Here is a 27386-nt window from a genome sequence, read left to right on the forward strand (position 1 = left end):
GAGGTGATGTGTAATTTTATTATACGTAAACAACGTATAATGAAATAAAGATACCAGTTTGCCGTATGGAGACTCCCTTTAATATTCAACTTTATTTTATTTTTAGTATTTGTTGTTATAGCGGCCCCCGTTATGCATCATCTGTAAAAAAGCATGTGTCTATCTATTACGGTTCCGGAGATATAGCTCTGTGACCGACGGACGGACGGCCAGACAGCGAAGTCTTAGTAATAGGGTTCCGTTTTACCCTCTGGGTACTGAACCCTAAAAATGGGTTCTACTTTTGTCATGTGATAATATTAATTTTAATCTGATAAATTATATTTTTACAAATATTCAGATGTTACGTGTTTATTATATGTATGCAGTTAGGTATTATGTAAAATGGACGATTAACGACGGTGTGATACATACGATATCATTCTATAAGGTTGATTGATAGGTTCGACATGTATTCGATATCGTTTTGCAACTCTACAGTGTAATTTTGCTAACTTTTATTTTTATTCCCATTTCCTTCAGATCCCTGCAGTGGGATAGTAATGGGTTGATGATGATGATTTCCTTCAGAGGAAACAATACGTAAACGTAAGTTCGTCGGATTAGTCAGTAAGTATATAGTATTAAAAAAAAACTTTTTTCTAGGGCAACCCCTAGACCTACTATAAAATTGTACAATACAAAAAGTATTGTACAATAAGATTGAAAGGCGCTCTGACTCCAAACGAGCAACTTTTAGGCGGCCTCTCCTCAAACAATTCGCTGATTAACTCGCCAAATAATGACAAATATGTAAACGATGTATATTCGTATACATGCCGTGTATGCTGATTTATACCACGAAACATAAAAAAGCTACTATATAAAGGTATATATATATACCTTTAATTCGCGCTGAAATTATATTTACCTTTATTCCACGGAGAAGGGGCGAGCATCTTGGTTTTAAATACTTGTGACTTGTACTCGTGTCCGCTCGTCTATACTTGTAGAGTATCTATATGTTTTATCAAGAAATTCTAAAAACAAACCCCATTTTTAGCTAGGTTACAATTTAAGTAAGATTCCTGGCGCATAGTTTCATTATTAAATTGTTATTTTTAGTATATTATATTACTAATTACACACATTTACAATATTTTTAAATTTTATTTTTCCTATAGCAATGCGTATTCACGAAACGTATTATTTATTGTCATTTTTTAAATTGAGTCATAAACAATAGACTTCAATGTTTCCGGGTAATCGCGCGGCGACTATTTTTAACCAATCATAGCACTGATTTTAAAAATTATTCTAGCGTCGTTGGCTTTTGGCGTTTCGACAATACGTTGCTTTGCTTGCTGTCCTGTCTTATTTGTTGTGAAATGTTTGAAATCGGCAAATTAAAATTTATTTCACTTTTTGTGATAAAATATTTAAAAATATAGACGAATTAGGTGATATTAATACTGAATTGTGTAAACAAGACATTTTTGAATAGTGCGAAAGAATGCCTTCGCGTGTGGCTTGGTGATAATTATAGAAACTAGACACCAGGAAAAAAAGAGTTTGACGACGAGTTGTGCTATTTCTATACTGTAAAATGTCTACGAGAAGTGGCCTAGTTCGGCAAAGTTTGATAGATACGAGTCCTTCGCGGGTTCGTAAAGGTGTTTCACCGAAGCGTTCTCCCGCCAGAGCGCGGAAAAGTTCGCCCCCCGCACGCGCCTCCCGCAAATCGCCTTCACGTAAATCACCGAGTAGGAAATCCGCGACTAGCCCGAAGTATCCCGCTAGAAAGTCTCCTTCGCGAACTGTCAAAGAGAGCGTAGAGGTCGCTCCCAGTGTACCGAAGTCTCCGGGTAAGCGTCCCGCCTTAAAAACTAGCGCAGTAGTGAAGCTCGAAGATGTGTCAGCAAAATATGAAATTTATCGAAGCACGCGTTCTAAACGTACTGAATATTCCGTGAGAGACTTTCCGTCCAGTTTTACATCGACTGAGGTATCTGTTGGAGAAAAGTTGAATGGTGTGAACTTGGATACTGATTCTAGTACGTTTGGTGACATTTACGGCCTAAGGAGCCGGCGGTTAGTGGAAGATGCGGTGCCACGTAGACCGAGTAAGTTGCGCGAGCTTATTGATAGCGTGCCGGACATCAGGCGAAGCTTTAGTAAGTCGCTCAGTAAATCCCTTAGCAAATCTGTTAGTGAATCCGTCAGCAAATCGGTGGACGCTTACTCAGATGAGGAGAATTCTGAAGAGGAGGTCCGTCAAAAGGAGAAGTCGAGGTCGATGACTAGAAAACTTGCCACTCCATTACCTGTTGAAGGGCTGACACGTCCTAAATTTGAATTTGGGGGAAGGACAGGATCCTTGGCTCTAATATTTATTATCCCACTGACCGTTCTTGCCACATTGAGTTCATGTAAGAAATCATGCACACTGGACTTAAAGCTAGACTCGTCTTACAAATCTTATACAACATGGTTTAGCACACAATCTCTGCTATTGATAGCCTCACAGTACGCTATACAAGCAGTTTTTCTTCTACTACCAATATTTGGGAGGACCCTAGAAAAAGTTGATGCAACGGGAAGAAGATATTGCTTCAATTCACTTTTTGTTACATTCTTTACTACAAGCTTGATATTTGCTCTTGACTTTTTCAAAATTCTTCATATCAATACAATTTTAAGCTCTTATTTGAGTCTGGCCACTACATCGTACCTTTTCAGTGTTTTCTTAGCTCTGATCTTATTTATAAAGAGTCGACGGGCAGATGAGAATGATTTGAATTCTTATGGAAACACAGGGTATACCACATATGACTTTTTCTTGGGAAGAGAAATTTATCCGTACATCAAGAGACTGAATGTAAAACTTTGGGTTTCAAGAATCTCTAATGTAACTGCTGTAAGTATTTATTGTTTTGTAAAACCTATGTCCATTTAAACAAACTAAAACCACAAAAAGTAAGAAAGTAATTTGAAAAAGTTAGTAATTAAAATTATTATATGATTGTTTAATTAGCACTAATTAATGCAGATATGCAAAATTAATGCACTAAGTTAATGAAAAAAGTTAAATAAATGATTTAGTTAATTAAAGTTATGTTTATGATGATTTCTAATTAGACAAAATATTATTTTACTTTCAAAATATACTGGGTCAGTAGAAAGTATGATGCTTTTATATATTTTAAATTAACTGCATTTTTTAGCAGACTTTAAAATTATTAAAGAACTTTAGAGCTCGTATACATATTCCCTACTTATCTATATGTAAAGATATTAATGGTTCAATTTATTTTCAGCTGATCCTAACAGTGCTTATCTTCTCACATGGTATTATCCTGCCAAAGAATTCTCTGGATAATTACTCCCTGGATAAACTATCAATAGAAAACTATACCAAACTTTATGAAAAAATTCAGTTCAAACCAACAATATTGTTGTTTTCCATGATGCAAATGATTTATGTATTAAACTTTATCATTAAGGAGTATCAGATAACGTCAACATTTTACTGGCAATCAGAAGGGATGGGATATCTGCAAATAGTTTCAAGTGCACTTTATCCGTTCTATTTCACAACAATATCTAAGTTTGTGGTAGATAATGAGTTAGTGCTCTCAACTAATGTTCTGATAACTGCTTCCGTGGTTTTTATTCTGGGATTCATAATAATGGTTCTGAGTAATAATATTAAGTACGAGTTCAGGCGAAACCCACTGCAGCCCAGGCTATCACGTAAGTTTTTCTGTCCATTAATCCTTTTTTATCTTTTAATGTGAAAGTTTGAATGTTTGTTAGTCAATCACACAAATACACCTGAATGGATTTTTGAAATTTGAACCACTATCAATTGAACTGGATTATAAAAGTCCAAATAAGAAGTAATGACACCTAATATTCATTTTAGAATTCCGCATAGAATGACAGAATTCCATACATGTTTATAATGTCTAAAGAACATATTTTTTTAGTTCTAGATTCAATGCCAACATTCTTGGGAAAGAAGCTACTCGTATCGAATCTATGGGGACTTCTTCGCCATCCAAATTATGCTGGAGATATATTGATCCATACATCATTGGCTCTACCGGGGGTTTTATCACAACAGTATGTCGCTGCAATTCCAGCGCTGACAACTATTTTGATGCTACTGCATCGTACATGGCGGGACCATGCGAGATGCAAGCAACGCTATGGGGCTGCATGGTACAGATACTGCAAGAGGGTACCATCAGCAGTCATACCGAAGATACTGTAAAACGGTGAGTATTTTTAAGACTGACAATAGGATACCATTAGGGTACATATTAGTCAGTTTTCTTAAATTTGTCACAATAATTAGCGTTTAAACATTGAATTATGTCAAAGGCTCAACATTTACAATTGTAAACTTAAGGGTTGGGGTTGTTGTAATTTTGATTAAATAAATATGTACGAGAAGATTAGTTTATGATAATTAAAAGTTATTTTATAGGTTTTTACTTTAAATTAATAATATATGGGTTATGTAAAAGGCAGATGTAAATAGATACTCTTCTAGACCTGTTTCTTTGAAATATATAGTTCCCAACAATTGTCTATTTATGTATGCAATATGTAATACAGAGAATAGTACATACTTGTAAATTATTGCATACTTGTAATAATTTGCATTTTCATAAAAGGATTTTTCTTAATAGTACTGTAATTTATGTTTATTATATCAATTATATGTCACTTGGCATGAAAAACGTGTTTGGAAATAAATTTGAATTAAAACCAAATTCGTTAGAGATATCATATAAATGTGTAATTGTTTACATTATGTATTAGATTTACACTCATGATTTTACGCACATTTTTTAGTTTGTAAAAGTATTGTAATTTTTAACATAAATACACCATATCAAAGATATTTTCAATTAAGGCATAATACATTATTAATATTTTAATCTATTGGGGTATTTTTAATGGATATAGATCTCTTAAAGTAAGTAATTTTAATGTAATACAGAATTTATTGAGATTTGCCATATTTTTACCACCGGATATATTTAGCTCTCTATGGAATAGGATATATGGAATAAGGTCTTTTACTTAAGTAGATTATAGAAACCTACATTAGGCTTTGATTTAAAACAAAATTATTGCTATTCATGATTATAATAGTTATCCAAAAAAAAAGGTTTGAATGAAGTTTCAATAAATAAATTACTCAATAGAATTTTACAAGATGCAACCAATAGGTGCCAATTCATCTCATTAGGTAAATAATAAAAATATTTTATTATACTTACCTTTTAAGAACTTGACCAAAGGATAAAATAAAATAAAATACATGTATTTATTCTTTGAGAAAATGTAATTTTAATAAATTCAAATAAATTGTATTTATTAATGTCTATTTTGAGGCCTTGTTATTATTATAATAACTAGTGATAATGTGTAGCTGTTTTCAGCACTGTTGTACTACATATTAAATAAAATAGGGTAGTGAAATTACAAAAAGAAAATTGCAAGAAATATGCAAGAATGGTATATGTATAATAATAATTTTATTATTGACATTGGTATAATATTTTTATGACAATAAGTTTTGATAAAATAACGCGCTTAAAATATTTGGAAATTCAAGAAATCTCATCACAAAATTAGTGTGTTCATAACTTTGAATTGTAAATTTTGTGAATAAAATAAGTACATGAATCTGGATTATTGTTTTAAAAATATATTACGCATATTTACATTTAAGTTGCCCATAGTATTCTATCGATAATTACTTATTTTAAAGGTGAGACGAAAAGTTTTTCGGGACTTAATGTTAAAGTTATACACAACTGCATGAGTGCTCAACATCAAAATCATGGTTGTTTATGATCAGTAATAGCACTAATAGTGACTCACGTGCTGATTATACTGTAATGTTCTGTACCTTTTACCCCACTATATCTACCTTTTTAACACCATCTTCCTAAAGGCAAAAGGTTATTCCTATGGAGATTGTGCCTTCTTTACAAATGCTTCTTTAGTAAACGATTAGAATTTCAATCAGTGCGATCAGTACCTACTGTTTTCAATATTTTAGCTTGCTGATAAAGCTAATTTTATCAATAAAATTATGTTTATTATAAAATCAGGAGCTTATTAGGAAACAGGTTTTGAACGAATCTCGATGATTTTGGTCGATAACATTGAAAAGGTTCGGCAATAGATACTTTTGACTAAGTTATTCAAGACTTAATAATAACTTAGTCAAAACTACTTACTTACTTAGTAACTTACTTAGTATTGGCTCAATCTCCGACATCACATAATTTAAGAGTTGCTCAAATTATTACTTAGCAAGAAAAATACACTGTTGTTGTACAAAAGGCTATAATTTTGCAAAAAGTCTTAGTCGACATTTTATACCTTGTTATTATAAAACTAGAATAATTAATTAGCAGTATAAGTTTGCTAGTTACGCACAAAAACGAGCAATGACAATTTTATTTTAGTAATTAAATTGTACGTAGATTTTATTTCGAAAGAAAAATATATGTTACTTTAATTTTACTTTTATGGAATTATATTTAATGTAATTAATTTTAAAGGTTAATTCTGATTTATGTATTAATAAAATGTTTTGTACAGTATTGGTTATTTTATTAATTTCCCAGAGCCATGTGATCTTCGATACAAATTCAAAATTAAGACTTAATTTAATCTTTATGTCAACATAGACATAATATTCACATTATTGACCCCGAAAATAGTTTTTCTTTTAAATTAAAATACCTCATTTTTTCATCATAATATATTATGATGCTGTCGCTTGCTCATTTGACTGAGTTTTGGGTTTCGTATCCAAAGGGTAAAAACGGAACTCTATAACTAAGACTTCGCTCTCTGTCCGTCTATCACTGGGCTATACGAGGGTGCGTTTTTAAGTCCGCGGAATGGCAGGGTTGGAGGGGGGATAGCGGGCTCGTTAAGGGCGGTACGTGTTAAGTGACTCATAAATAGTATAAATATAAAGTTTTATCACAATTGCATCATTAGTTTTAAAACTATCGACAATTAAACAACTCAATCCGGAAGAAAATTGGAAGTATGGAGAAAATCGAGCATCGCGCCGTTATAAAGTTCCTTACCAATCAAGGAAAGTCTGTGCAAATCATAATGGAAGAGATGTCATCGGTTTACGGGGACTCTTGCCCTGGAAAAACGATGATTTACAAGTGGAACAACCTTTTTAAGCAAGGCAGGGATTCACTTGAAGACGACCCACGACCAGGACGGTCTGTTGAGGTGACCATTCCGGAAACGATAGCGGAAGTCGAAAAATTAGTACTGGAAGATGCTCGGCTAAAGAAGAAACAGCTTGCAGAAATGGTTGGAGTATCGGATACAACCATTTTTAAAATTCTGCATGACCATCTTGGCATGACTAAGGTCAGCGCGCGGTGGGTGCCGAGAATGCTCACGCCGCCTCAGAAACAACAGCGCGTTGAATGTTCCCGTGCGTTTTTGAACCTCTGTGGAGAAGATAAGGATATTGTACTGAATCGAATTGTTACTGGAGATGAAACTTGGGTTCACCATTATGAACCTGAGTCTAAACAAGACTCCATGCAGTGGCATAAAAAGGGTACAGCACCTCCTAAAAAGTTTAAGGTGTCACTATCGGCCGGCAAACTCATGGCGACAGTCTTTTGGGATGCAGAAGGAATTTTGTTAATAGATTACAAAGATAAAGGTGTCTCTATAACCGTAAAATATTACGCAACAATCTTGGAGCGGTTAAAAGAAGCCATCAAAGAAAAAAGACGAGGAAAATTATCCAGAGGTGTCCTGCTGTTGCACGACAATGCGCCCGTACACAAGAGCCGTATTGCACTGGCTGCCCTGCATAAGGTGGGCTTTGATATTTTAAATCACCCACCCTATAGTCCAGACCTGGCTCCCAGCGATTATTATCTCTTTCCAAAAATGAAAAAAGAGCATCGTGGAAAGAAATTTTCTACAGACGAAGAAGTAAAGGACGCAATTTCCTCGTATTTTTCCGACAAGGACAAAACATTTTTTTATGAGGGTTTAAATAAGTTAATACAAAGATCTGAAAAATGCATTCGTCTTGCAGGAGAATATGTAGAAAAAGAAAAATAATTTTGACATTTTACTTTCGCTCCTTGTCCCTCATTCCGCGAACTTAAAAACGTACCCTCGTATCTCCGGAAACTAATAGATAAACATGATTTTTTTACAAAGGATGCATAACGAAGGCCGCTATATTGAAGGGGGTCTCCATACAACAAACCGGTATTTTTCGGCATTTTTTCCATCTAACTGTTAAATTGATATATTAATAAATACAAATAAGAACCATAAAACATATATTAATATAGTTATTTTAATTTTATTATACGTTGCTTACGTATTATCGCGGTACAAATATATAGATCCTTATACTGTGGTATTTTCATCATCACCCCATATTTTGTGTCACATAACTATTGTTGAAAATAATAAAGTGAATAAAAATAAGTAAAAAATAATGAACATTCGGTGGTACGGAAGCTTCCGTGTGCGAGTTCGACTCTTGGCGAATTATTTTATATGTTCGTCGTATTTTTAAATCTTACTCGCTCTGTATCTTTTAAACTGTCACGCATCTGTCACGTTACAAATCTTGAGGAATAAATTTGCTTTTCTCTTCTATGATAAAAAACACTGTCTATTTCAATTTATTTATTTTTTCTATAAAATACACATACAATTTGTAAATAAACCATTCAATATTCAAATATCTAATTACATATTTCGGTTCTAACATAGATCATTCATGTCCACACTATTAGGTAGGTACTTGAGAGTTTTTAATAATATTACAGTACACACCGCAATGCGAAATAGATATCAATGCATAGTTATATTTAAATATGGTAACCATACATTAAATATTTTTAATCATTTTAAAATAGCATCTATCTTATCTACGCTGTTTAGTTGTGTTGGCGAATGCAGTTTTTGCAACAGCTTCTTAGATAATAACGTACACAGATGCATTTATTGATGTCTGAAGCGCCTGCCACAAAAAAACTGGGGAACGAGAAATCTTATAATGTACATAATATGAAAAAGATCGTATTAATTATTAGTTAAATCACTTTGAAGTAGGCTCCAATTCATGTAATTCAAATCTTTTTAATGGTGACTCAGCTACCTAAGGTCAATAAAAACCAATCTGACCTCAGTAACTACGACGCTGGTAGCCCTAATTACACTGTAGCATAAGAAAAATAGGTGGGACGAAGGTGCAGCCGCACAGTAAATGCATCTATTAAGTACGTCTATTCTATCATACCGTTGACCATTGTCATATAAAACTTAGCCGAATAATTTTCGAGATAATAGACGATGAGTGACTGATATGTTATTCATCTCTAGCACGAAGTGTTGTGGAGGTTGGATGATCACAATCGCATGCAGGGACAAAACAGCGACTACGCTAAACTAACATCAAGTACCTTTTGTATTTAATACTAGTATTATGGACCTTATAGTAAAGTTGATAGATTTATTTAAACTAATAGGCCTATTATAAGTGCCGGTCAAATAATGCCATATAATATTATATTATATGTTTATATCGGGCTTAACGTTTTGGAAGTATTGTGAAATTAATAACGTGTTTACATTTATTTAAAATTGAATTAATTATGTTCCCTAATATGAATTTTAAAATTAACATTAACGTTACATATGTAATGTAACGTTTCCCAAACACAATTTAATAACTAATTTTGATTGGGTATTTAAAATAATTAAATTACGTAGGTACGCAATTTTATGGACATAATTTAACCATAAAATGTGGACAGGGTAGTGTCCATGACACATTCTACAATTAAAGATAACATAGACATGATAAAAGGCTGACAACATACAGGAGCAATTTAAAGTAATTTACAAACTTAAGTAGGCTTTTAATAAAGTGAAAACATTGTGTAATTACAAATTCGTGGTTTTGCTATCACACGTTGTACAAACACCTTGAACATATTCATTTTTCAATAACCTTTGGCACTAATGACAAATTTACATCTTATTGCGTTTTTGCGAACACTGTCTGTGTTCATGATGATCGTAATTATAATAATAAAAGTACACGACAAAAGCTGACATTAAATCGAATTATTTCTAAAAATGTTTAATCAAATACACATTTCTGTTCATAAGACATTTAATTTATGAATTGTTTACCGTACTAACTAAACATTATAACTTTAATATCAAAAGCAAATGACCCTTTCGTATTTCCGAAGTTAATTCAGCATTGGATATTAAAGGAAGACACTTAAATTTCTTAACTATTTAAGCTCGACGAATGATGTTTCAAATATAATAAAATAAAAATTACACGCATTGAAAAATCTTCAGTTTATGCATTGGTATCGTATGCACTTTTAGACACTCAACATAAGTCTATATTCTATTTTATAATTATAAATTACATTCATAAAGATAAGTATGTTTAACTTGCAAGTTGGCATTACTACTTTCATTTATATTACGATAGTATATAAACATTTTAAGTCATCTAGTTATTTGGTTCCATTTAACATTCACTATGAAAATATACATTTAAGTCTATAATTACCATTTATGTACAATTAAAATATTTACAATTTGATATCATTTAGAAAATATTTTTCGTTAATTTTATTTAATCACACCAAATACTGAGATTTTAAAAAGTGAGACAATGTTAGTAAAATTAGGTATTATTTTAGAATAATACATGGCTTAAAATATGCATAACTCTCCTGGCGCGACATGTGTAGTAGACATGTTTCTTAAAATAACGAATTGAATTTGTGTCATCCAGTACTTATGAACTACGTAGGTACCTACTGAAGATTAAACATTTTATCGGTTCGCTACTAATATTTTGAGGTTGTTCAATACCTATTCAAAATGGATACAGTGAAAAATGACCTTGGACATGTCTTAAATAAATTAACAATGTTTTTTTTATCTATTTAAGGTATTTTAGGTAGGTACATGTGGGTACTTATTGTCGCCGAAGTTTAATGATGTTCTAATTTAGAAAAATGATTTTAGATTCATCTTAAATATTCATACTGGCAGTGTCCTTTTACGTTTATTTAAAATAGTAAGTAATTTCATTTGATGGTTTTTTTATGATTAGGTATAGTTATGCAAATACGTTTGGCCAGCCAGCCATGTTTATGTGCAATATTTCTTTAAAAAATGCAACAATGTTATGATTGTTGCATTAGTTACTTGAAATGAATTAATTAGGCATAATACTCATCATCAATATCACTACAGCGAAACATTTAAAGTGTTGGTGGTCATAAAATATAAATTGTATTTATTATTTTTTTCACGAATGTTATATACCAATAAATTCAAGGCGTATGAATATAAATATTTTCAGTTACAAATGCGACAAAATTAGTTATGCCTAAAAGGTGATTAATTACAATCACCTTCAATGAATAATTTACTCTAAATTTTCTATTAAAAATGGCCGGAACAATTGAATAAAACTGAAGATATTAGGAAATATGATTTCAACAGAACTTCGAACATGAAAAGTGTAGGTTTATAGGTAAATTTAGCAATAGCGATTAATTTAAATTATTGACACATAGATATATGCACATGATTGAGAAAAACCAAAGTCAGATATTTATACACTTAATTCATTGCTAACGTTTACTGTTCGTACAATACTCACAAGTTAATCTGTGCATATTAAGTATAAGCTTGTTTAGAATTATTGACATTAAAATAACCTTAGATTCGCTATAGAAAGGTGTTACTTTATCATTGATTTGTTTAGATAACGCTTAAGAATGACGATTTTTTTAAAAGTTAAATATTATTCTGTCTTCATTCTCATTAGTTCATAATTATTATCAATTAACAGGACATGCTACCATATAAGAATTAGGAAATAGTTAAAGAGTTATTTCATAAGACTAATTGTTTGATATTTACGAAGATAGAAACAGGTAGATAGATAAGGTTTTTCTTCATACTTACTGTTTATTTTATGACGACAAATAGTAGATAATTTGTACGAAATTACAGTTAAGTTATAGTGCCTGTTAATTACAAACCTTTATTTTTTTAATGTTATAATATAATCTTAAGTATGCAAGATGAGAACACAACATTTGACTGGAAGTACATCAATTACAGAAAAATCTCTCAGAGAAATGATCTCGAAGAGAAAATTCATTACCAAAATTTCGTGCATATTTTGTCGAAGAGAGATTTAAGGACACATTCAGAATAGAGAAGTTAAAAATGTCAACACAACATAGGTATAGAGAGTGCAGATTAATTAAATACTTATTGGACACACATCTACAATACAACGCTTTACTAATTTTGAACGATTCGAAAGAGGCTGCTTTATTTTAGGTCCTGGTACTATGTTAGCTTTTAGGGACTATAATGCGTGACGTCACAGAGCGCGGCGGCGGGCGGGGCGTCAGAAGTTGCTGTCGAACACTCCCATGGAGCGCGAGATGTCCTCGTCGCGCAGGCAGCAGTCCAGGAACTCGTCTAGTGTCAGCACTCCGTCACGGTTGAGGTCCATTTTCTGGAAGAATGTACGTTTACCGTTAGTAAACTACTTTTTCAATCGATAACACAAAATATTTGTAGAGATTATTCTGATATAGTCCGTGTAAAACTGCTAGTCCGCTCTGAATATAGAAATGAATCTCGTCGCCATAGTAAATTGTATGACTACACCTGCTCGCAGCAACTTCAGAGCGGACTAGCAGTTTGGCGCGGACTATACCAAAATTTAATAAGCGTATATACTCCAGTATTTGAATACTTTACAATATAAAATAAAATCTATTATAAGCATCAAAAAAGGATTATGTACCAGTAAGTACAAAATTTTAAGTTAATATCATATTGTGTACCAGTATTTAGCGTGACGGACTAAACATGAGCAGACTTATCAATTAATTAATAATATTTTTACTTTCCTACTTAAAAGGAATACTTACTTGGAATAATCTCTCCACTTTTTCTCTTACGGCTTCATCATCTATCATAGGCTCTACAATTTTACCCATAAGATCATAAATAGCAGTTACTATTTCCGTCATTTCGTCTTTGGTTATGTACCCATCACCATTTATATCGTATAACGAAAATGTCCACCGTAGCTTCTCTTCCAGTGTTCCTCTTGATAATATTGATAAGCCTGTGACGAATTCCTGCAATAATTGTCAAGTATAAGTACATTATACGCTTATAGCTCCGTGATTTGTGTAGATTACAATCGATCTAAAAAGTAAGCAACGTTGAGAGGTGAATGAGTGAGGAAGTAATGACTAAATTGTATGCGCGCTTCGTGTTTTGGAGAGCATATTAACCGAGGCCGTTGGTTGGTAATTAATAGTAGGTAGTCTTTAAATCTTGGCTTTGTGTTCTTATACCTACTAATTAATTCCTCTACTTTGGTGTTGCGTGTTGGAGATGGTGGAATATGCTTCAGACCACAGACCTATAGGTCTGTGCTTCAGTGCTTCAGACATTCCTCAATTGCGAGAAAGAACCTGAACCTATCAGGGAGACATAAAAGCTTGGAGCTATGGAGTCATAGTGCAATAACACGTGGAAGTGTTAGGTCCTGTTAAATAATTTTAGTAAAATAATATCACTTATATTTATAACCCTTACCTCAAAACTTAACAATCCACTCCTGTCTTGGTCCAATGTGTTGAAAACATAATGCGCATACTGGGCTGTGTTTGCTGTAAATAAAAAGTAATGCCTTAATTATACAAATACCGTAGGAAATAACAATTAACCGTTGGAGACTTAAAAAACCCCGTTTAAAACATACATAGGTAAATCAAGATAAAATCCAAACTCATTTTATTCTGATTGGCCTTTTTTAGCTCTGCGTTATTTTAAATGATAAGATGTAGATAAGATGTAAAGTGATATAAGATGCAGGCACGCTTTATTGAAATAAAAAAAATCGTTATGAAATCTAAAAAATATCTAAGTCGTGCCTGACGAGGCCTTTTTTAAAATTTTCTTGTACCACTATTTATGTTTAGTTAGTTGACTGGCGAGTAAAATAACTGACATAAGAAAATTATAAGAGATAAAACCCTTCGGTTACAGTTATTCGGCTACAGGATAATTCGGCTACAGTTGTTAAAAGCAATTTAAATAAGGGTAACGAAAAATTGTAGTTCCATATTTCGAAATATAAGGCAAAAGCTTTATTTTCATTCATTAGCATTAGGACGTTTTGTCTGTCACCTCGTAGCACAGTGCACTTAAAATTAATCATTAGCCCTTTTAAATGTAAATAATGTGTTGAAATGCTAATCTTATATATGAAATGCTAATCTTATGTGGCATAAAGACATGCAAATACTTTACTACGAGTTAAATGTTAATTTTGATTTGTGTTAAATAATAATTTATATACGCAGTGATACGCACTAGGCTAGTGGTTAAGAAACTCGGCCTCTTGATCGACGGGTCCGAGGTCCAAACCCCAGGCACGAAACTCTGAACTTTCAATGTTATGTGCGTATTAGAAATTAATTATCACTTGCTTAAACGGTGAAGGAAAACATCGTGAGGAAACCTGTATACCTGAGAAATCTTTAAAAGAAAAAGTTTTTAAAGGTATGTGAAGTCTACCAATTCGCACTTGGCCAGCGCGGTTGACTATGGCCTAATCCTTCTCATTCCGAGAGGAGACCCGTGCCCAGCAGTGGGACATTAATGGGTTAATGATGAATAATTTCATAGATAAGTATCTATGAATAATTTATATTACTTTTATATCATTCAAAACTGTATAGTTGTCGCCAAACTGCTAGTCCGCTCTGAAGTTGTTGCGAGCAGGTAGTTATACAATTTTCTGTCGACGCGATTCATTTCTATTTTCAGAGCGGACTATACTCAAGTACGTACAAAGTAAGGAAATAACTAAACTTTTAGCTGATTAAGAGTTCGAGCGTCCTGAAAAGGTTTCGGCTGGAATGATTTGCTTTGTGATGTTAAAAATAGATATTTTTTTATGCGTCATTATTTTGTAACTAAAAACTTACAATATTATGGATGAGTATGTTATCAAATATAGATATTATGTAGATGATTTGGAATAAAGTACTTATACAATTTCATTTGTAAATTATTTATTTCAAAAATGAAAATAAAACACAAAAACGACATTACATTAACTTTATTTCAAGTAGGTACGTAGTGGTTTAGATCGACACTTGGAATAGAATAGACATTATGTCCAATAAATTACAGTTACCACATAGAAAAACCTGGAAAAATGCTTAGTCCTTCAGCATTTAAAATACTGGCTGATTCTATAGACATGTCAACTAAAATTTATCACAATGGAATAATTGTTGAAGATACCTAGAACATTTGGTTTCCTTCAAATTTCCACCTCAAATACTTAATTTCTAGACAAACAATATTTCAATACAACACACTTGTTTAGAGATATTGTCTGTCAGGAAATTTCACAATCTTCCATACAGATACAAATGATGTTATTAAAATTAACTTAATGTTAAGGTTTTGAGATGGGCCTATATCTTGGCGCAAATCTTGAGCTCTGAACTTAAAAGGTAAGTGATAAGACAAAAATGCACTCATAAGCAAATTATTGAGTGTATTGTATTGAGGATTGGTTTGTGCGTAAAAGCATGACTGACAAACCAATTCCCACAATCAGAATTATGTGGCATGTATTAGCAGACAATAATTGTCAGTATTAGTGAAGGTCAAGTCTTGTGCCAAGATTTAAACACCGTGGTGATCCCCGCCGACCATGGACAGTTCCTTAAGATATCAATTACACTATAAGCGTTCCACCGGTTTGCTGCTGGTACACCTCTATTGTGTCTCCTTCTTCCATCTCTAGTGATGTAGGAGTGTCATTTTCATTGATGGGCTGCCCATCAAATCTGAATCGTACTACTTGCATTGATAGACCCTGGAACCAACGAACATAACATGATGTATTTGATTGTATAAGCAATGAATCTATGACACAATTTTATTTGAAAATTGATGAAAATAATAAGTAAGTAAATAATAAGTAAAATTACTTATTCAAAAAATCTGTTTCAATATGTAGTTTTTAATTGTATGACAAAAATATGTTTTGCTGGCTTTTGATTGTTTGTGTATGTAGTGTAACTACGTAGGATATTCCTATTAAAATGACCTAGCTGACCCGGTAAACGCTGTTGTCATTTAAATAAAAAAATGTTAAGGGTTTACAACCCTCATCACTTAGGGGTATGAAAAATAGATAGTAGCAGATTCTCAGACCTATTGAATATGCATATAAAATTTGGTGAAAATCGGTAAAGCCGTTTCTGATTTAGTATTTAACATTGTGACACGAGAATTTTATATATAAGAAAAGAAACAAATGTGTGAATTACATTATCATATTTATATTGTATAGTTTTGATATGTATTTTTATTATATTAGTAGCGCTTGCAACGCAGATGCAACTAATGTGGTAATAGAAGTGAAGAAAGCATTTTAGTCTTAATCCATTCTTTTTAACTTCTTTTTAGGCATGGATATGAGTTAAAAAGTCACGAATGATGTATTAATAACTTGTTTATGTAGAAATGACACAATAGGATAAAAATAACATTATTATTATTCATGAATAACATTTAGTATTTGTGTGTTAGTACCTATTACATTTTCATATCTTTAATTTTGAGATAACAAACAGATTTTGACTCCTATTTAACAAACTTTGGGAAGTGTTTTCGAACGTATGTATGTGTATGTCACTCTTTGGTGTGCCCTAACAACCTAAATAGCTTGACGGATGTCTAGCTTGTCTAAAATGTGGGATACTTAGGCTATGTTTTAAAACAGTTGGGTTTTGTATTGATAATAATTGCTAGTTATACTTATATTCTTATCTTAAAATGCACCCCACTAAGACCAGCATCTTGCACCAATGCAGCCATTCGTCATAGCTTTAAAAAGCCTTGAATTGGTATGGTATGGTTGACCATGTATTAGATGTATTCAAGTTGCCCATAAGACCCCTGACAATGTATAACTATTGTTAATCAATGTCAGCAATAACTACGAAACTGTGTAACTATTCCCTTTAAATCGGGGAACTATGCACCATACCTATGAAAGTTTTCATTGTATCCTTTGGGTTTTGTGAAAATTACATCAACTGGGGGCATTATTCATTCCTTAACAGCCAAAGACAAATAGATTAGTATAATTTTAAGTTGTGGGTGGTAGTTGTTGCGTAGCTTCATTATATTCAATATTTATTTATTAACATTAAACTCAGATTAGATTCCTTGTGTGAACACTAGATAATACTGAATATTGGTGATGCAGGCTGATTGTAAGGAAATAAAGTTTTATATATTTCTACCTTTTCATACTTTTTGGATTTAAAAAAAAATATATATATACTCATACTAGCTGACACGGCAAACGTTGTTGCCATATAAAAAAAAAATGTTAAGGATGAACAACCTTATCACTTAGGGGTATGAAAAATAGTCGATATAAAGAATAGCCGATTCTCAGACCTACTGAATATGCATATAAAATTTGGTGAAAATTGGTATAGCTGTTTCGGAGGAGTACGGTAACTAACATTGTGACACAAGAATTTTATATATAAGATATGTCACTTTTGACTACTGGAAAGAAAAGAGCACTGATTTTTCTAGACTTTTCTAAAATACCTCGATTAGTTCACATAGGCCTTTGCCCTTACATTGCTGATAGCCCCCGGAGTGCTACACTTACTTTGTTTAGTATCTACACAAACCTAATACTAATAGTGCTCGTAAACATAGCTTTTGGTTTTACATATTTATATCACCATTTCGCCAGCCTAATACTAAATAAATATTTATAATAATATTATGATCTAACGTCCTATTTAGATAGAGCTTTGTGGTTCTGTCTCGACAATATTTTTTCTTATTGTTGTGTCTGTTATTGTGGCAACTTGCCTCATATACACTTTAGGGGAGTTGCATTGCTCATATACATAACAGCTTAAAATGTAAGTATCAAATGCAACATGTTAAATATTGATTGGATAAATATCGTGTTATATGATACAAATGCTATTTAATACTTTCCTAAGAGAATTATTGATTTTCTGAACATACTAAATGTTACGACTAATGGTAATAAGCTAGCCTAAGTAAGTTAACTGCTTATTAAATGTGCTGTTGATGTAATCTACATAAAGGAAGTATGTAAAGAATTACACCATATTTATTTATTAGTATATGTAGGATTCTCTAGTATGTTTATAGTTTACACAAATAATTATGTTAATGATAGTTAAATTAATTGATAGTGGATTAAAGTAATATAGTAGGCGTTAATGTTCGGAAGTGTAGGCATGTGAATTTCATAATGCACTCAGCGTGTTTGATCTTTGTTCACAACGCATGTGTGTACAAACGTAAATATGCGATATCTTCACACAATTAATCATTTGAAATAGCATATAACAGTATACTTACAGCTCTGTCACAGTAAGCGTTCATCAATTTCCTGAGCGGTGTGTGTTTTTTGATTTTGAATTGGACAATAGCATTATCCTGTCCTAAGACTTTCAAGTTGATGTGTTCGCTTTCTCCCTGGAAGTCAATTCAGAAACAACGTTACACTATAATTATAGCACACAAATATTCACAATTCTACTGAGGAGGCACATTTTGCGAACAACGCCATGTCTAAGGCAAAGCTTAGGTTGCGTTCTAAGTCTGATAATACATAAGATTAAGTACCTTTTTTTCATCTGCCATCTTAGGAAAAGCGTATTTGTATCAACTATTAACACAAAAACTAGGCACTGCTAGGAATTCTAGACGTTTCAGATATAAATCAGCACAACTGACAGATCCGTGATCCGGTGGCGTGGTAATGGCGTCTGGGCGAGTGGCTTGGAGGAAACAGTGCAATGCTACCAACACATGCGCAGTAACTACGATACTTGAAATGGCGCGCTTCTGCGCACTGGTAGTAGTTTAATTCTGTTTCCTTGCCACACCTAATAACCAATTATAAAACGGAAAATAATAAAACTAAAAGCTCTGTTTTTACATCTATTAGGATAATATTAACGGATATTGTTTATATGTAAAGCTTGTTCTAAATGGCCCGCCCGATACTATGACTGTAGGAACAGAAATGTAACTTTTTTATATTATCACAAATATGATTTTAATTTATGAATAATTTATTTTACAAAGAATAAAAGCGAACCAGAATATATCCTTAAAAGTATCACATTGATATCCGTTTAGATTCATGGTAGCCAACACAAAATACGCTATTTCCGCCGCTAGGGTTGTGCATTAGTATCCGCTTCAACCGGACATTACTAGGGATGTTCTTAGTCTCCAAAACTCGATTATGAATAATCGATTACAAAAATCGATTCCATTTCTTTCTTGGACATACTTTTTAGACAAAAATATTCATAAGAATCGTGATTCTTTTTTATTTATGTGTTTTTAAGGTTTTGATGTTTTGATTCCCGGATAACGGAGGTAGAAGTGTTTGTTAATTTAAAAAAGATATTTTTTTTATATTCGCAAGTGTGAGAAGCTCACAGGTGAAAAACTAAACTTAAAAAAAAAGAAAATTCTATTGAAGTATTAAAGAAAATATAAAATCGAATTCGTAACTTTTTGTTGCATTCATTAAATATTTTTTCTATTTTTTATGTTTGCTTTAATTATACAGCCCGTAAAAGACTGAAAAAATTGGTCAACACTGTTCACGCCAAACTACTAGTCCGCTCTGAAGTTTTTGCAAGCAGGACATATTATACTCGTGGGAGTATGTATTTTTAAATGTGTTAAAGGTTTTTCGTACGGATAATAGTACATAAAGCTTTGGTATGGTGTTAAAATAAGTTGAGGAGCTGAAAAGTATAGTGTTGTATTTTTTTTTAATTCTTCTTTTAGAATGGTTTGAATGGAATAACTTGTATATGAGATAGATTCATGAAAAAACTTCAATAAATATAAATACTGTTTAAAATTATTTTGGAAAGCTTCAAAAATAGTTATCTAATAGTTGTATCGTAAGATTTGGTATATTGTTTTTTTACTTTGTTAAGATAGTAATGTTATATTACCTTTCAACTTAAGTTATTAAGTATATTAATATGTATATCCTCTATTTCTCATCCTTTGCAAGTAATAAATTTTAATACCATAATTAAGATTTATACTCATTAGTAGTACTAGCAGGTATAATACTAAAATATTAATATAACTTCACTATTAAGTTGAATTCAATTTGCTGATCAATCTTAGAAGTGAAACTGTGAAAAATTCGTATTCGTATAGCTACATTATATTTTAGGGAAGACTGTCATATAAAAATCATAAAATGAAACTACACTGTAAAAATACTAAGTAGTGCCTATTTTTTGTGTAACAGATCTATGTATTTCCATAAGGTTCGTAGGCGATAAATTGTGTTGGACGTTTCACAAGTGAATTTTATGGGCAATAATTGTTGTTCCCGACCGACCGTCGGCCGTGTGTGAATTGTGAATTTGTGACCCGTACAAATAACACAGTCAGCCAGGAATCACTAATTCTATTTTCTTTCTAAATAAAACAATACTGTACGATTTGAATTTGAATTTACGGTTTGTTTTTGTTTTTTTTTTTAGTTAAACTATATTCCCACCACAGGTTAATAATAATATGTGTATAGTGTGTAGGTACTTACTTACTACTAAGACATGATAGAATATCTGATTTTGAGTCTTATAACTTACCTATATTTTAATATATTTAAAGTTTTAGTTATCTAATATTGCCATGTACCTATTAAGTATAGTTGTAAATTATCCCTTTATCTATATAAAGTAGGTACTTTGGACATAATTCTGTAAGCTTAGTTATAGTTATCGCCAAATTGTTAGTCCGTTATGAAGTTGTTACGAACAGTTGTAATCATACAATATGTTATGGCGGCGATTAATTTATATATTCAGAGCGGATTAGCAGTTTTACGCGGACTATACTGCCGTGTTACCGAAAAAAGGCACAACTTACAAATTTTGGTAAATTATATATATATTCGGAATCAGGAAAAAAAGGCCTATCTGCCTGATTTTTGTGGATTTTTAGCTACAAAATTAACAGAGATAGCATAAGCTTAAAGGGCGCAACTGCTCCATTTTTAAAGTTTTATTACAATAAAAGGGCATGTTGTGAGATATGACTGTTATTTCACCTTTTCATTTTTAATATATTTAATTGAACTGGCATAACTGACGTACGTTAAATATAAAAGGCTTATGTGGCAATTGTGCTTATTTTTTTCTACCAATACTTTAGCAATTAATTTAGAAAGAAAAGTCACAACTGGCAGTTATGCCCTTCCTATTTACCCCTATTATTTATTTCTAACAATTATTAATTATCAGCATATTATATATATATCACTGTCCACTGCAGGGACATACTAAATACACGTCAAAAAGTATAAAATATAAATATTACGAACCAATTCTAATATTTACTGTATGTATTTATTCTAATAATTAACAGCGAAAAGGCACAATCGAGTGTGCCTCATAAAAGTGCCTTTTCATCGTAACATTTTAAATTTTTACCCAAATTTTTACAATTAAAAGGCATATTTGGTTATATGTGCCTTTTAAACGTAATAATTTTAGGTTAAAAATAAATATGCTAATTATTAAGTATATCCATTAAATTAAAAATATTATATAACTTTCGTTGTATGCATACTAAACAAACGCAACTTTTAACTTTTACACAATTCAGAAAAAAACCACTTTAAATGTGTTTTTTTTTAACAAAATTCAAAAAATATTTTAATCTCGACTTTCTCAACATTTGCAAAATGTTAGTTGTGCCTTTTGCAATTGCAACGGCAGTAGGTATACTGAACTGAATAGGATAATAGTTACATTATGTTTCTGCCATGTTGCTGCATTCTATTTATTATACATAAATATCTATCTTTTAAGCTCTAATTGTGACTACACTACTCAATCATGTAAGTTATGAGAATATTATCTTTAACCGATTTAAAATTTGCATTAATATCCATTTTTAATTTGCCGATACTTAATCTAACGCACTTATACGAGTATGTTCTGAATGCTGATTATTTTTTAAGTCTTTATTTTTGGCACATAACAATATTTGAGGCATAACTTAAATTTTAACCCAATAATCAACGATGGTATTTACGTAGGCAATTTGGGAAAATTGAAATTAATATTTGCAACGGGTCTTATTCCTACCAGTGTGCTCGGGGAAGAGCATATTTCTCGCCTCTCTATATTTTCAAGAGAGCTAAATGTGAGTAGTTCGCAGCTCTAAAAGACTCTCGGTAACTCGTTAGTTTAGTTTTGCGAAACACTTAATGAGATACATTTCCCTGGAGATGTTTATAAGGTTTTCTGCACTAGTTCAAAGTAGGTGTCTTAAGTTGAGTTTTACTCGTATTTTTAAAGATTTATTTTACAGTTTTGCAACGGATTTGACTTTGAAACAACACGAACGTTTATCCATCACCTTAGGCTTTTACATCTTGCCTAATTTTGGTTTTCTAATGCTGGTTCTATTGGTTCCACGTTGAGACTGCAAAATTACTTGTCGGTAAAGAACAAAATATCTATATCATTACAGGATAATATACGTTGTTCATTACGATATTATATAGGTAGTACGATAAAGGTAGTATTTAATCGACTTCAAAAAAGGAGGAGGTTTCACAATTCGACCGTATATAATTATGCTTTTTTAATAATAGTATTGTATTCTTCATTTCATTTATTAACGAAATGCTTCTTGGAAGCCCATTACTCGTTTTAAATAATTTACCTCTGCTTAATTGCTTACGAGCCAGAGTGCATGAAATATTTTTTTCCCATCCTCTAGGTTTAAATCTATCGACGTTTCCTATATTATAGATAGTCTATACAAAGTAACAGATTATAAACAAATACACTTTATCCATCGATACAATTTCTAACGGCAATCATTTTTTTATCTGTTCAGCAGGAATGAGTGTTAACCAAAACGTTCTAGCAATCAAGTCAAATTGCTCCCGGATAAAATCGAATGGCAATGAAGGCAATTTGAATGGGCGCAAAGAGAACCGTTAACGAAGCCAATGAAAGTGAATCAAATAACTACGTAGGTAACCGTTTAAGACCGCGGTTTTTTTTACTGCTAACAGTCCTTATTCCAGTATTCATGAATGAGTCATTGTGCTATATTAAGGCTTATTACGCTTACTACGCTACAGAACTTTTATATCAGTTATTGTTTAGTCTCATGCGCTATTAGACCGGGCTTAAATGTAGTTATGTACTTAGTACAATATATTTGATTGTTTAAAAATATATAATCATACGGAAGCTCATCTAATTGTACGAAGTAATTATTTTAAACATTATCTACTTGCTATATGTTTTTTTTATCTTTGAATTTTTAATTTCCAAAGAGCATTTGCTAACATAAGATAATTACGTAGTCTAGTATTTTGGTTTATTCTCACCTGTACTTAAGAAAATTAACGCGTATATGTGACCTTAGGCTAAATATAAGGCTTAGGCTAAAGCTGGACGCATACGTTTTCACTTACGGGTTTCACGAATAAAATTAAATTTTAAAAAATAATTGCTCTAGGGTGAATTAGTCATTTCGTACTTTCCGACATGCGTATGTTGCAGCTAAGTTGCCGATTTTATCTTTTGTGTAGATGACTAATCTTTTGTGTATCAGTGTTGTTGAAGTATCTCATCACGTAGTCGTATTGAATCGTTTTATATTTTATAATAATAAAAATAAGGTAGTAAACGTGCCTGTAGTTCATCTGATTGTACGTAAATGGGCATTACCGACGATACTTTTGTTGTAAACATGTTATCAACCCCAAAAATTTAAATTCTACTTAGGTTGTCAAAGATACGTTGCTAATTTGCTACCCTTGAGGATACTGTTTACTTACTGCACTCATCAAACCACAACACAGCAGGGTTAACATTGGTATTTATTATAAAACAAATATTAATGCTTCGGCCGCGACATACGCAGTCCCTTCGCGACCACAGGCGTTATCGATGTCGCCCCGCCCGAGCACTCAGCTTGATGGGACTTCGCGGTCACGTGATGCGTTTTTCATGTCCCATTTAATTTCACTATGACCGGATATTACGTAATACGTAAGTGTCATGGGATCTGTGACGCCATCGTGATGCACGTTTCGGGAAACGACCAAAAATTACATTGTGCTTATTTTAAAAATTCCAAGTTTATCATATTTTGAATATAGCTCTTTATGTCGATTCATTTTCTTGCGAAAGGTAGGTATTTACACTATATAGTTCTTTGTGATTTTGTAAGAATATGAAGGTAACTAATGTTTTGCTCCTATTTCATTTAAAATGAGAATTTAACATTGTTTAGCATAATTTAATAAAGAAATTTACAAATATTACGCGAAAAAAAACCTATCGTTGGCAGTCTGGGGAAAAAAAATTAAAAGTAGTCACTTACTTTTGTTATATTCACGAAGTCTTGAAGATCTTCTTTCTTGTCTTCACAGTGAAATAAAACACAAACCTGTTTCATTTTATTATTTAATGTTTAAAAGGAAAAAACACATGATATTAAAACACAAAAATTGTACAAAATATGGTGAAGTTTTTTTTTAATCCATGTTTATTTTAACTAATTTTATTTAATTGTTACCAAGACACATTTTTTTTTAATTTTGTTGTTTGGCCCCTCATGCACGGTATACTTATAAAGCTCTAAGAGAAAAGGAGTAGTATTTAATGAACACAATTGTATGAGTAAATACATATACATAAGCTTACATAAGTACCGTATTACAGATGGTTCTTTGCACTTCTCCTGTTCTCACTATTTACTATTAAAATAATTAAGTATTTTAATGTGAAATTAGAAAATAATTATATTGATAAGAAACAGTTATCATAAATAAATTATTTACGGTAAATAATCATTACCATAATACTTTACCGTAATATTAAAGGAAGACTTTCTCATTATTGTACTATTCACTTTTGCCCTGTTTAATTAGGGACTATCTTAATAAAATTATATTTACTTTATATTCGATTTTTAACTTAACCTAAATTTCAGTAATCATTTATTGTGTATCTTTGATATGAAGATTGGTACATATTATTGAAGATGTAATTATTTTGTCAGATTAACGATTTATCGCGTTAGACATAATATATTCTAACAGTGTTTATTTATAAATTGTTTAATAAGCCAAAATAGAAATGACATTGTAGTAGCTACTTTATAGTTATTGATTTCACATCTTATATGCCTCGTTCAAGATATGAACCCTATAAATTGAAAAGTGCAAGTCGAACATGTTTTTTGTCATATACAAAACAGAGTGTCAAGATGATTGATCGAGGGTGCGAAAAGGGTTTCAAAGAAATCTTATAAATCGTTCCGAGAGCGTTAACCCGAAACTACTGACTATAAATATGTAGTTACTATTGTTGCAATACTCTTTTTAGTGTTTTATAGTTAAGTATTACTTAACTTACCTTATTATACCTCGTCTTTAAGAACAACTTGCCACAAACTGTATCGTTCGGTATATTTTATGGCTAAAACCCAGTTGTTATTAAAACAATTAGCAACTTTGTTTGAAAACTTTACCTAATCCTTCTACTAATTTTAGGTAACCAAATCGGCAGTAGGCTTACCAATTAATTACTCATCCCGTTGGAAGGCTTTGCAGGATTATTTGTAAAAATTTTATTAATTACTTTTCTAGTAAATTATTGCAGGTTCTCTTGAAGAATTTGTTTTCGATGAAAAATGTAACTAACTTTGTCGCTAATTTTGAGACCAGTAAGATAGTTGCATGATGTCTACATTTTTCACAGAGAGCTCCTCGTCTAAATACTTTGTTGGCTAGCGTAAACAAAGTAATCAAGAAATTTTCTAATTAAAGAGGTGAGTTTACTTGCATCTCACCAGTCAAATACTTTTTAAAACAACATACCCGTGAGCTTAATATTAAAAAGTTTGGTCTATTTGATATTAAAGTCACTATCCTTTGTTGGATTATTTTATATATATCAATTTGTGGTGTGTCAATCTTGATTTACCCGTATAAGTTGAGATCATTTTTCAAAGAAGTATAACGTGTTTACTACGTAAGCTTACTGAGTCATTGATAGTATTTACGTTGATGACTATCCTATACAAGATCGCATTATAGCCGCATATAACTTTAAGGCGCTAGATAACAGGTATTTGATACTATAAGTGACTGCGTACGTAAACTGAGTATGAAATACTTTATCAGCTGCTGTATTATGCGTTTTGTTTGCAGCTACTGATTGCAACTAATCACTCACCATTCTCGAACACATACTAACCTCCTTGAGGGAAGAATTGGGAGTATATAAGCTTGAACGTGTCTTCCCGCACCACGCCGGTGGGACACTCCGCTTTGAACCCCCGGTAAAGCCGCTTCAGCTCTGGCTCCGTGAACCTGGTAGCTCGCCGTAACGCCGCTATGGAATCCGGGCGGTACCGCGGTAGCTGTTCACCCAACTCCTCGAGTTCTGAATCTGGAAATGAGAAAAGCGACAAGTTAGTTTCGATACGACATATGTTTTAAAATATTATAATGGGCGTCATTCTCTTACATAATAATTTAGAAATAATATCTTCTTGGTTCCAAAACTTATTAAGTTATATTTATTTTCGCAAAGGGAAAAGCTAAGTAAAATGATAAGGTTGATGTTGTGAGATAAGGCAAATTTATAAAGAAAAAAGATTAATGTCATAAAACTCGAGTCATTGGTTCAACGCAATAGTATTCGCTGATCCTGTAAAAAGTATATTATATTTAAACACAAATAATATAAGTTCCTTACCATTATTATCGTAAGTAAATTTTACACAAAAAATAAGATTTAGGTTGGAACGTTTGTATGTAAGAGTTTCCAGTACATCGTAATAATTTCTAGATGTAACTATGCGAAAGGTAGACTTCGTTTAAGGACCTTTGAGTGGGCAATATAGCGCGACAGCTTTGCGAAAATCCTGTGAGTGTCATACGTACCCAAGTCACGTTTGCAATTTTGTGCATGATTCCCGGAATCTTAACATATTATACTTTTGCATGTAATGTTACACTGCCTGTAGGTAATTGCGAAGACATGACCGGCAATGCAATCCGTTATATTATATTTATTATTCTAAGTCTATTAGTGTTCTAAAGTGAGAATTTCTATATGTTTAATCAGACCTTCACAATAATTTATAATATAGACTAG

General features: G+C 32.1%; 2 protein-coding genes across 4 annotated transcripts in view; one reads left to right on the forward strand and one right to left on the reverse strand.

Moving 5' to 3' along the window:
• Positions 1-1287: 1287 nt before the first annotated feature.
• Positions 1288-5049, forward strand: LBR (lamin B receptor). Its single transcript, XM_073076458.1, has 3 exons — positions 1288-2896; positions 3297-3732; positions 3969-5049. Exons 1-3 carry the CDS (start codon positions 1586-1588, stop codon positions 4253-4255), a joined length of 2034 nt encoding a protein of 677 aa, XP_072932559.1. The 5' UTR covers positions 1288-1585; the 3' UTR covers positions 4256-5049.
• A 3644-nt stretch (positions 5050-8693) lies between these two features.
• The window catches only part of LOC140744796 (Kv channel-interacting protein 4), a 170003-nt gene continuing 151310 nt past the window's right edge, over positions 8694-27386 (reverse strand). For 2 of the 3 annotated variants that reach the window (XM_073076461.1, XM_073076460.1), the window contains exons 2-5: positions 26481-26675; positions 13699-13772; positions 13020-13232; positions 8694-12598 (exon numbers count right to left, since the gene is read on the reverse strand). In XM_073076461.1, the coding sequence (XP_072932562.1) occupies positions 12488-12598; positions 13020-13232; positions 13699-13772; positions 26481-26675 (593 nt within the window). In that variant the 3' untranslated portion in view covers positions 8694-12487. Of the gene's footprint in view, positions 12599-13019; positions 13233-13698; positions 13793-15863; positions 16001-18555; positions 18673-18822; positions 19002-26480; positions 26676-27386 lie in introns of those variants that run through there. The other variant, XM_073076462.1, reaches the window with a different exon arrangement.

This window comes from Epargyreus clarus, unplaced genomic scaffold (assembly GCF_041222505.1).
Source record: "Epargyreus clarus isolate Ecla_fem2 unplaced genomic scaffold, WU_Ecla_fem_2.2 ptg000009l, whole genome shotgun sequence".
NCBI lineage: Eukaryota > Metazoa > Arthropoda > Insecta > Lepidoptera > Hesperiidae > Epargyreus > Epargyreus clarus.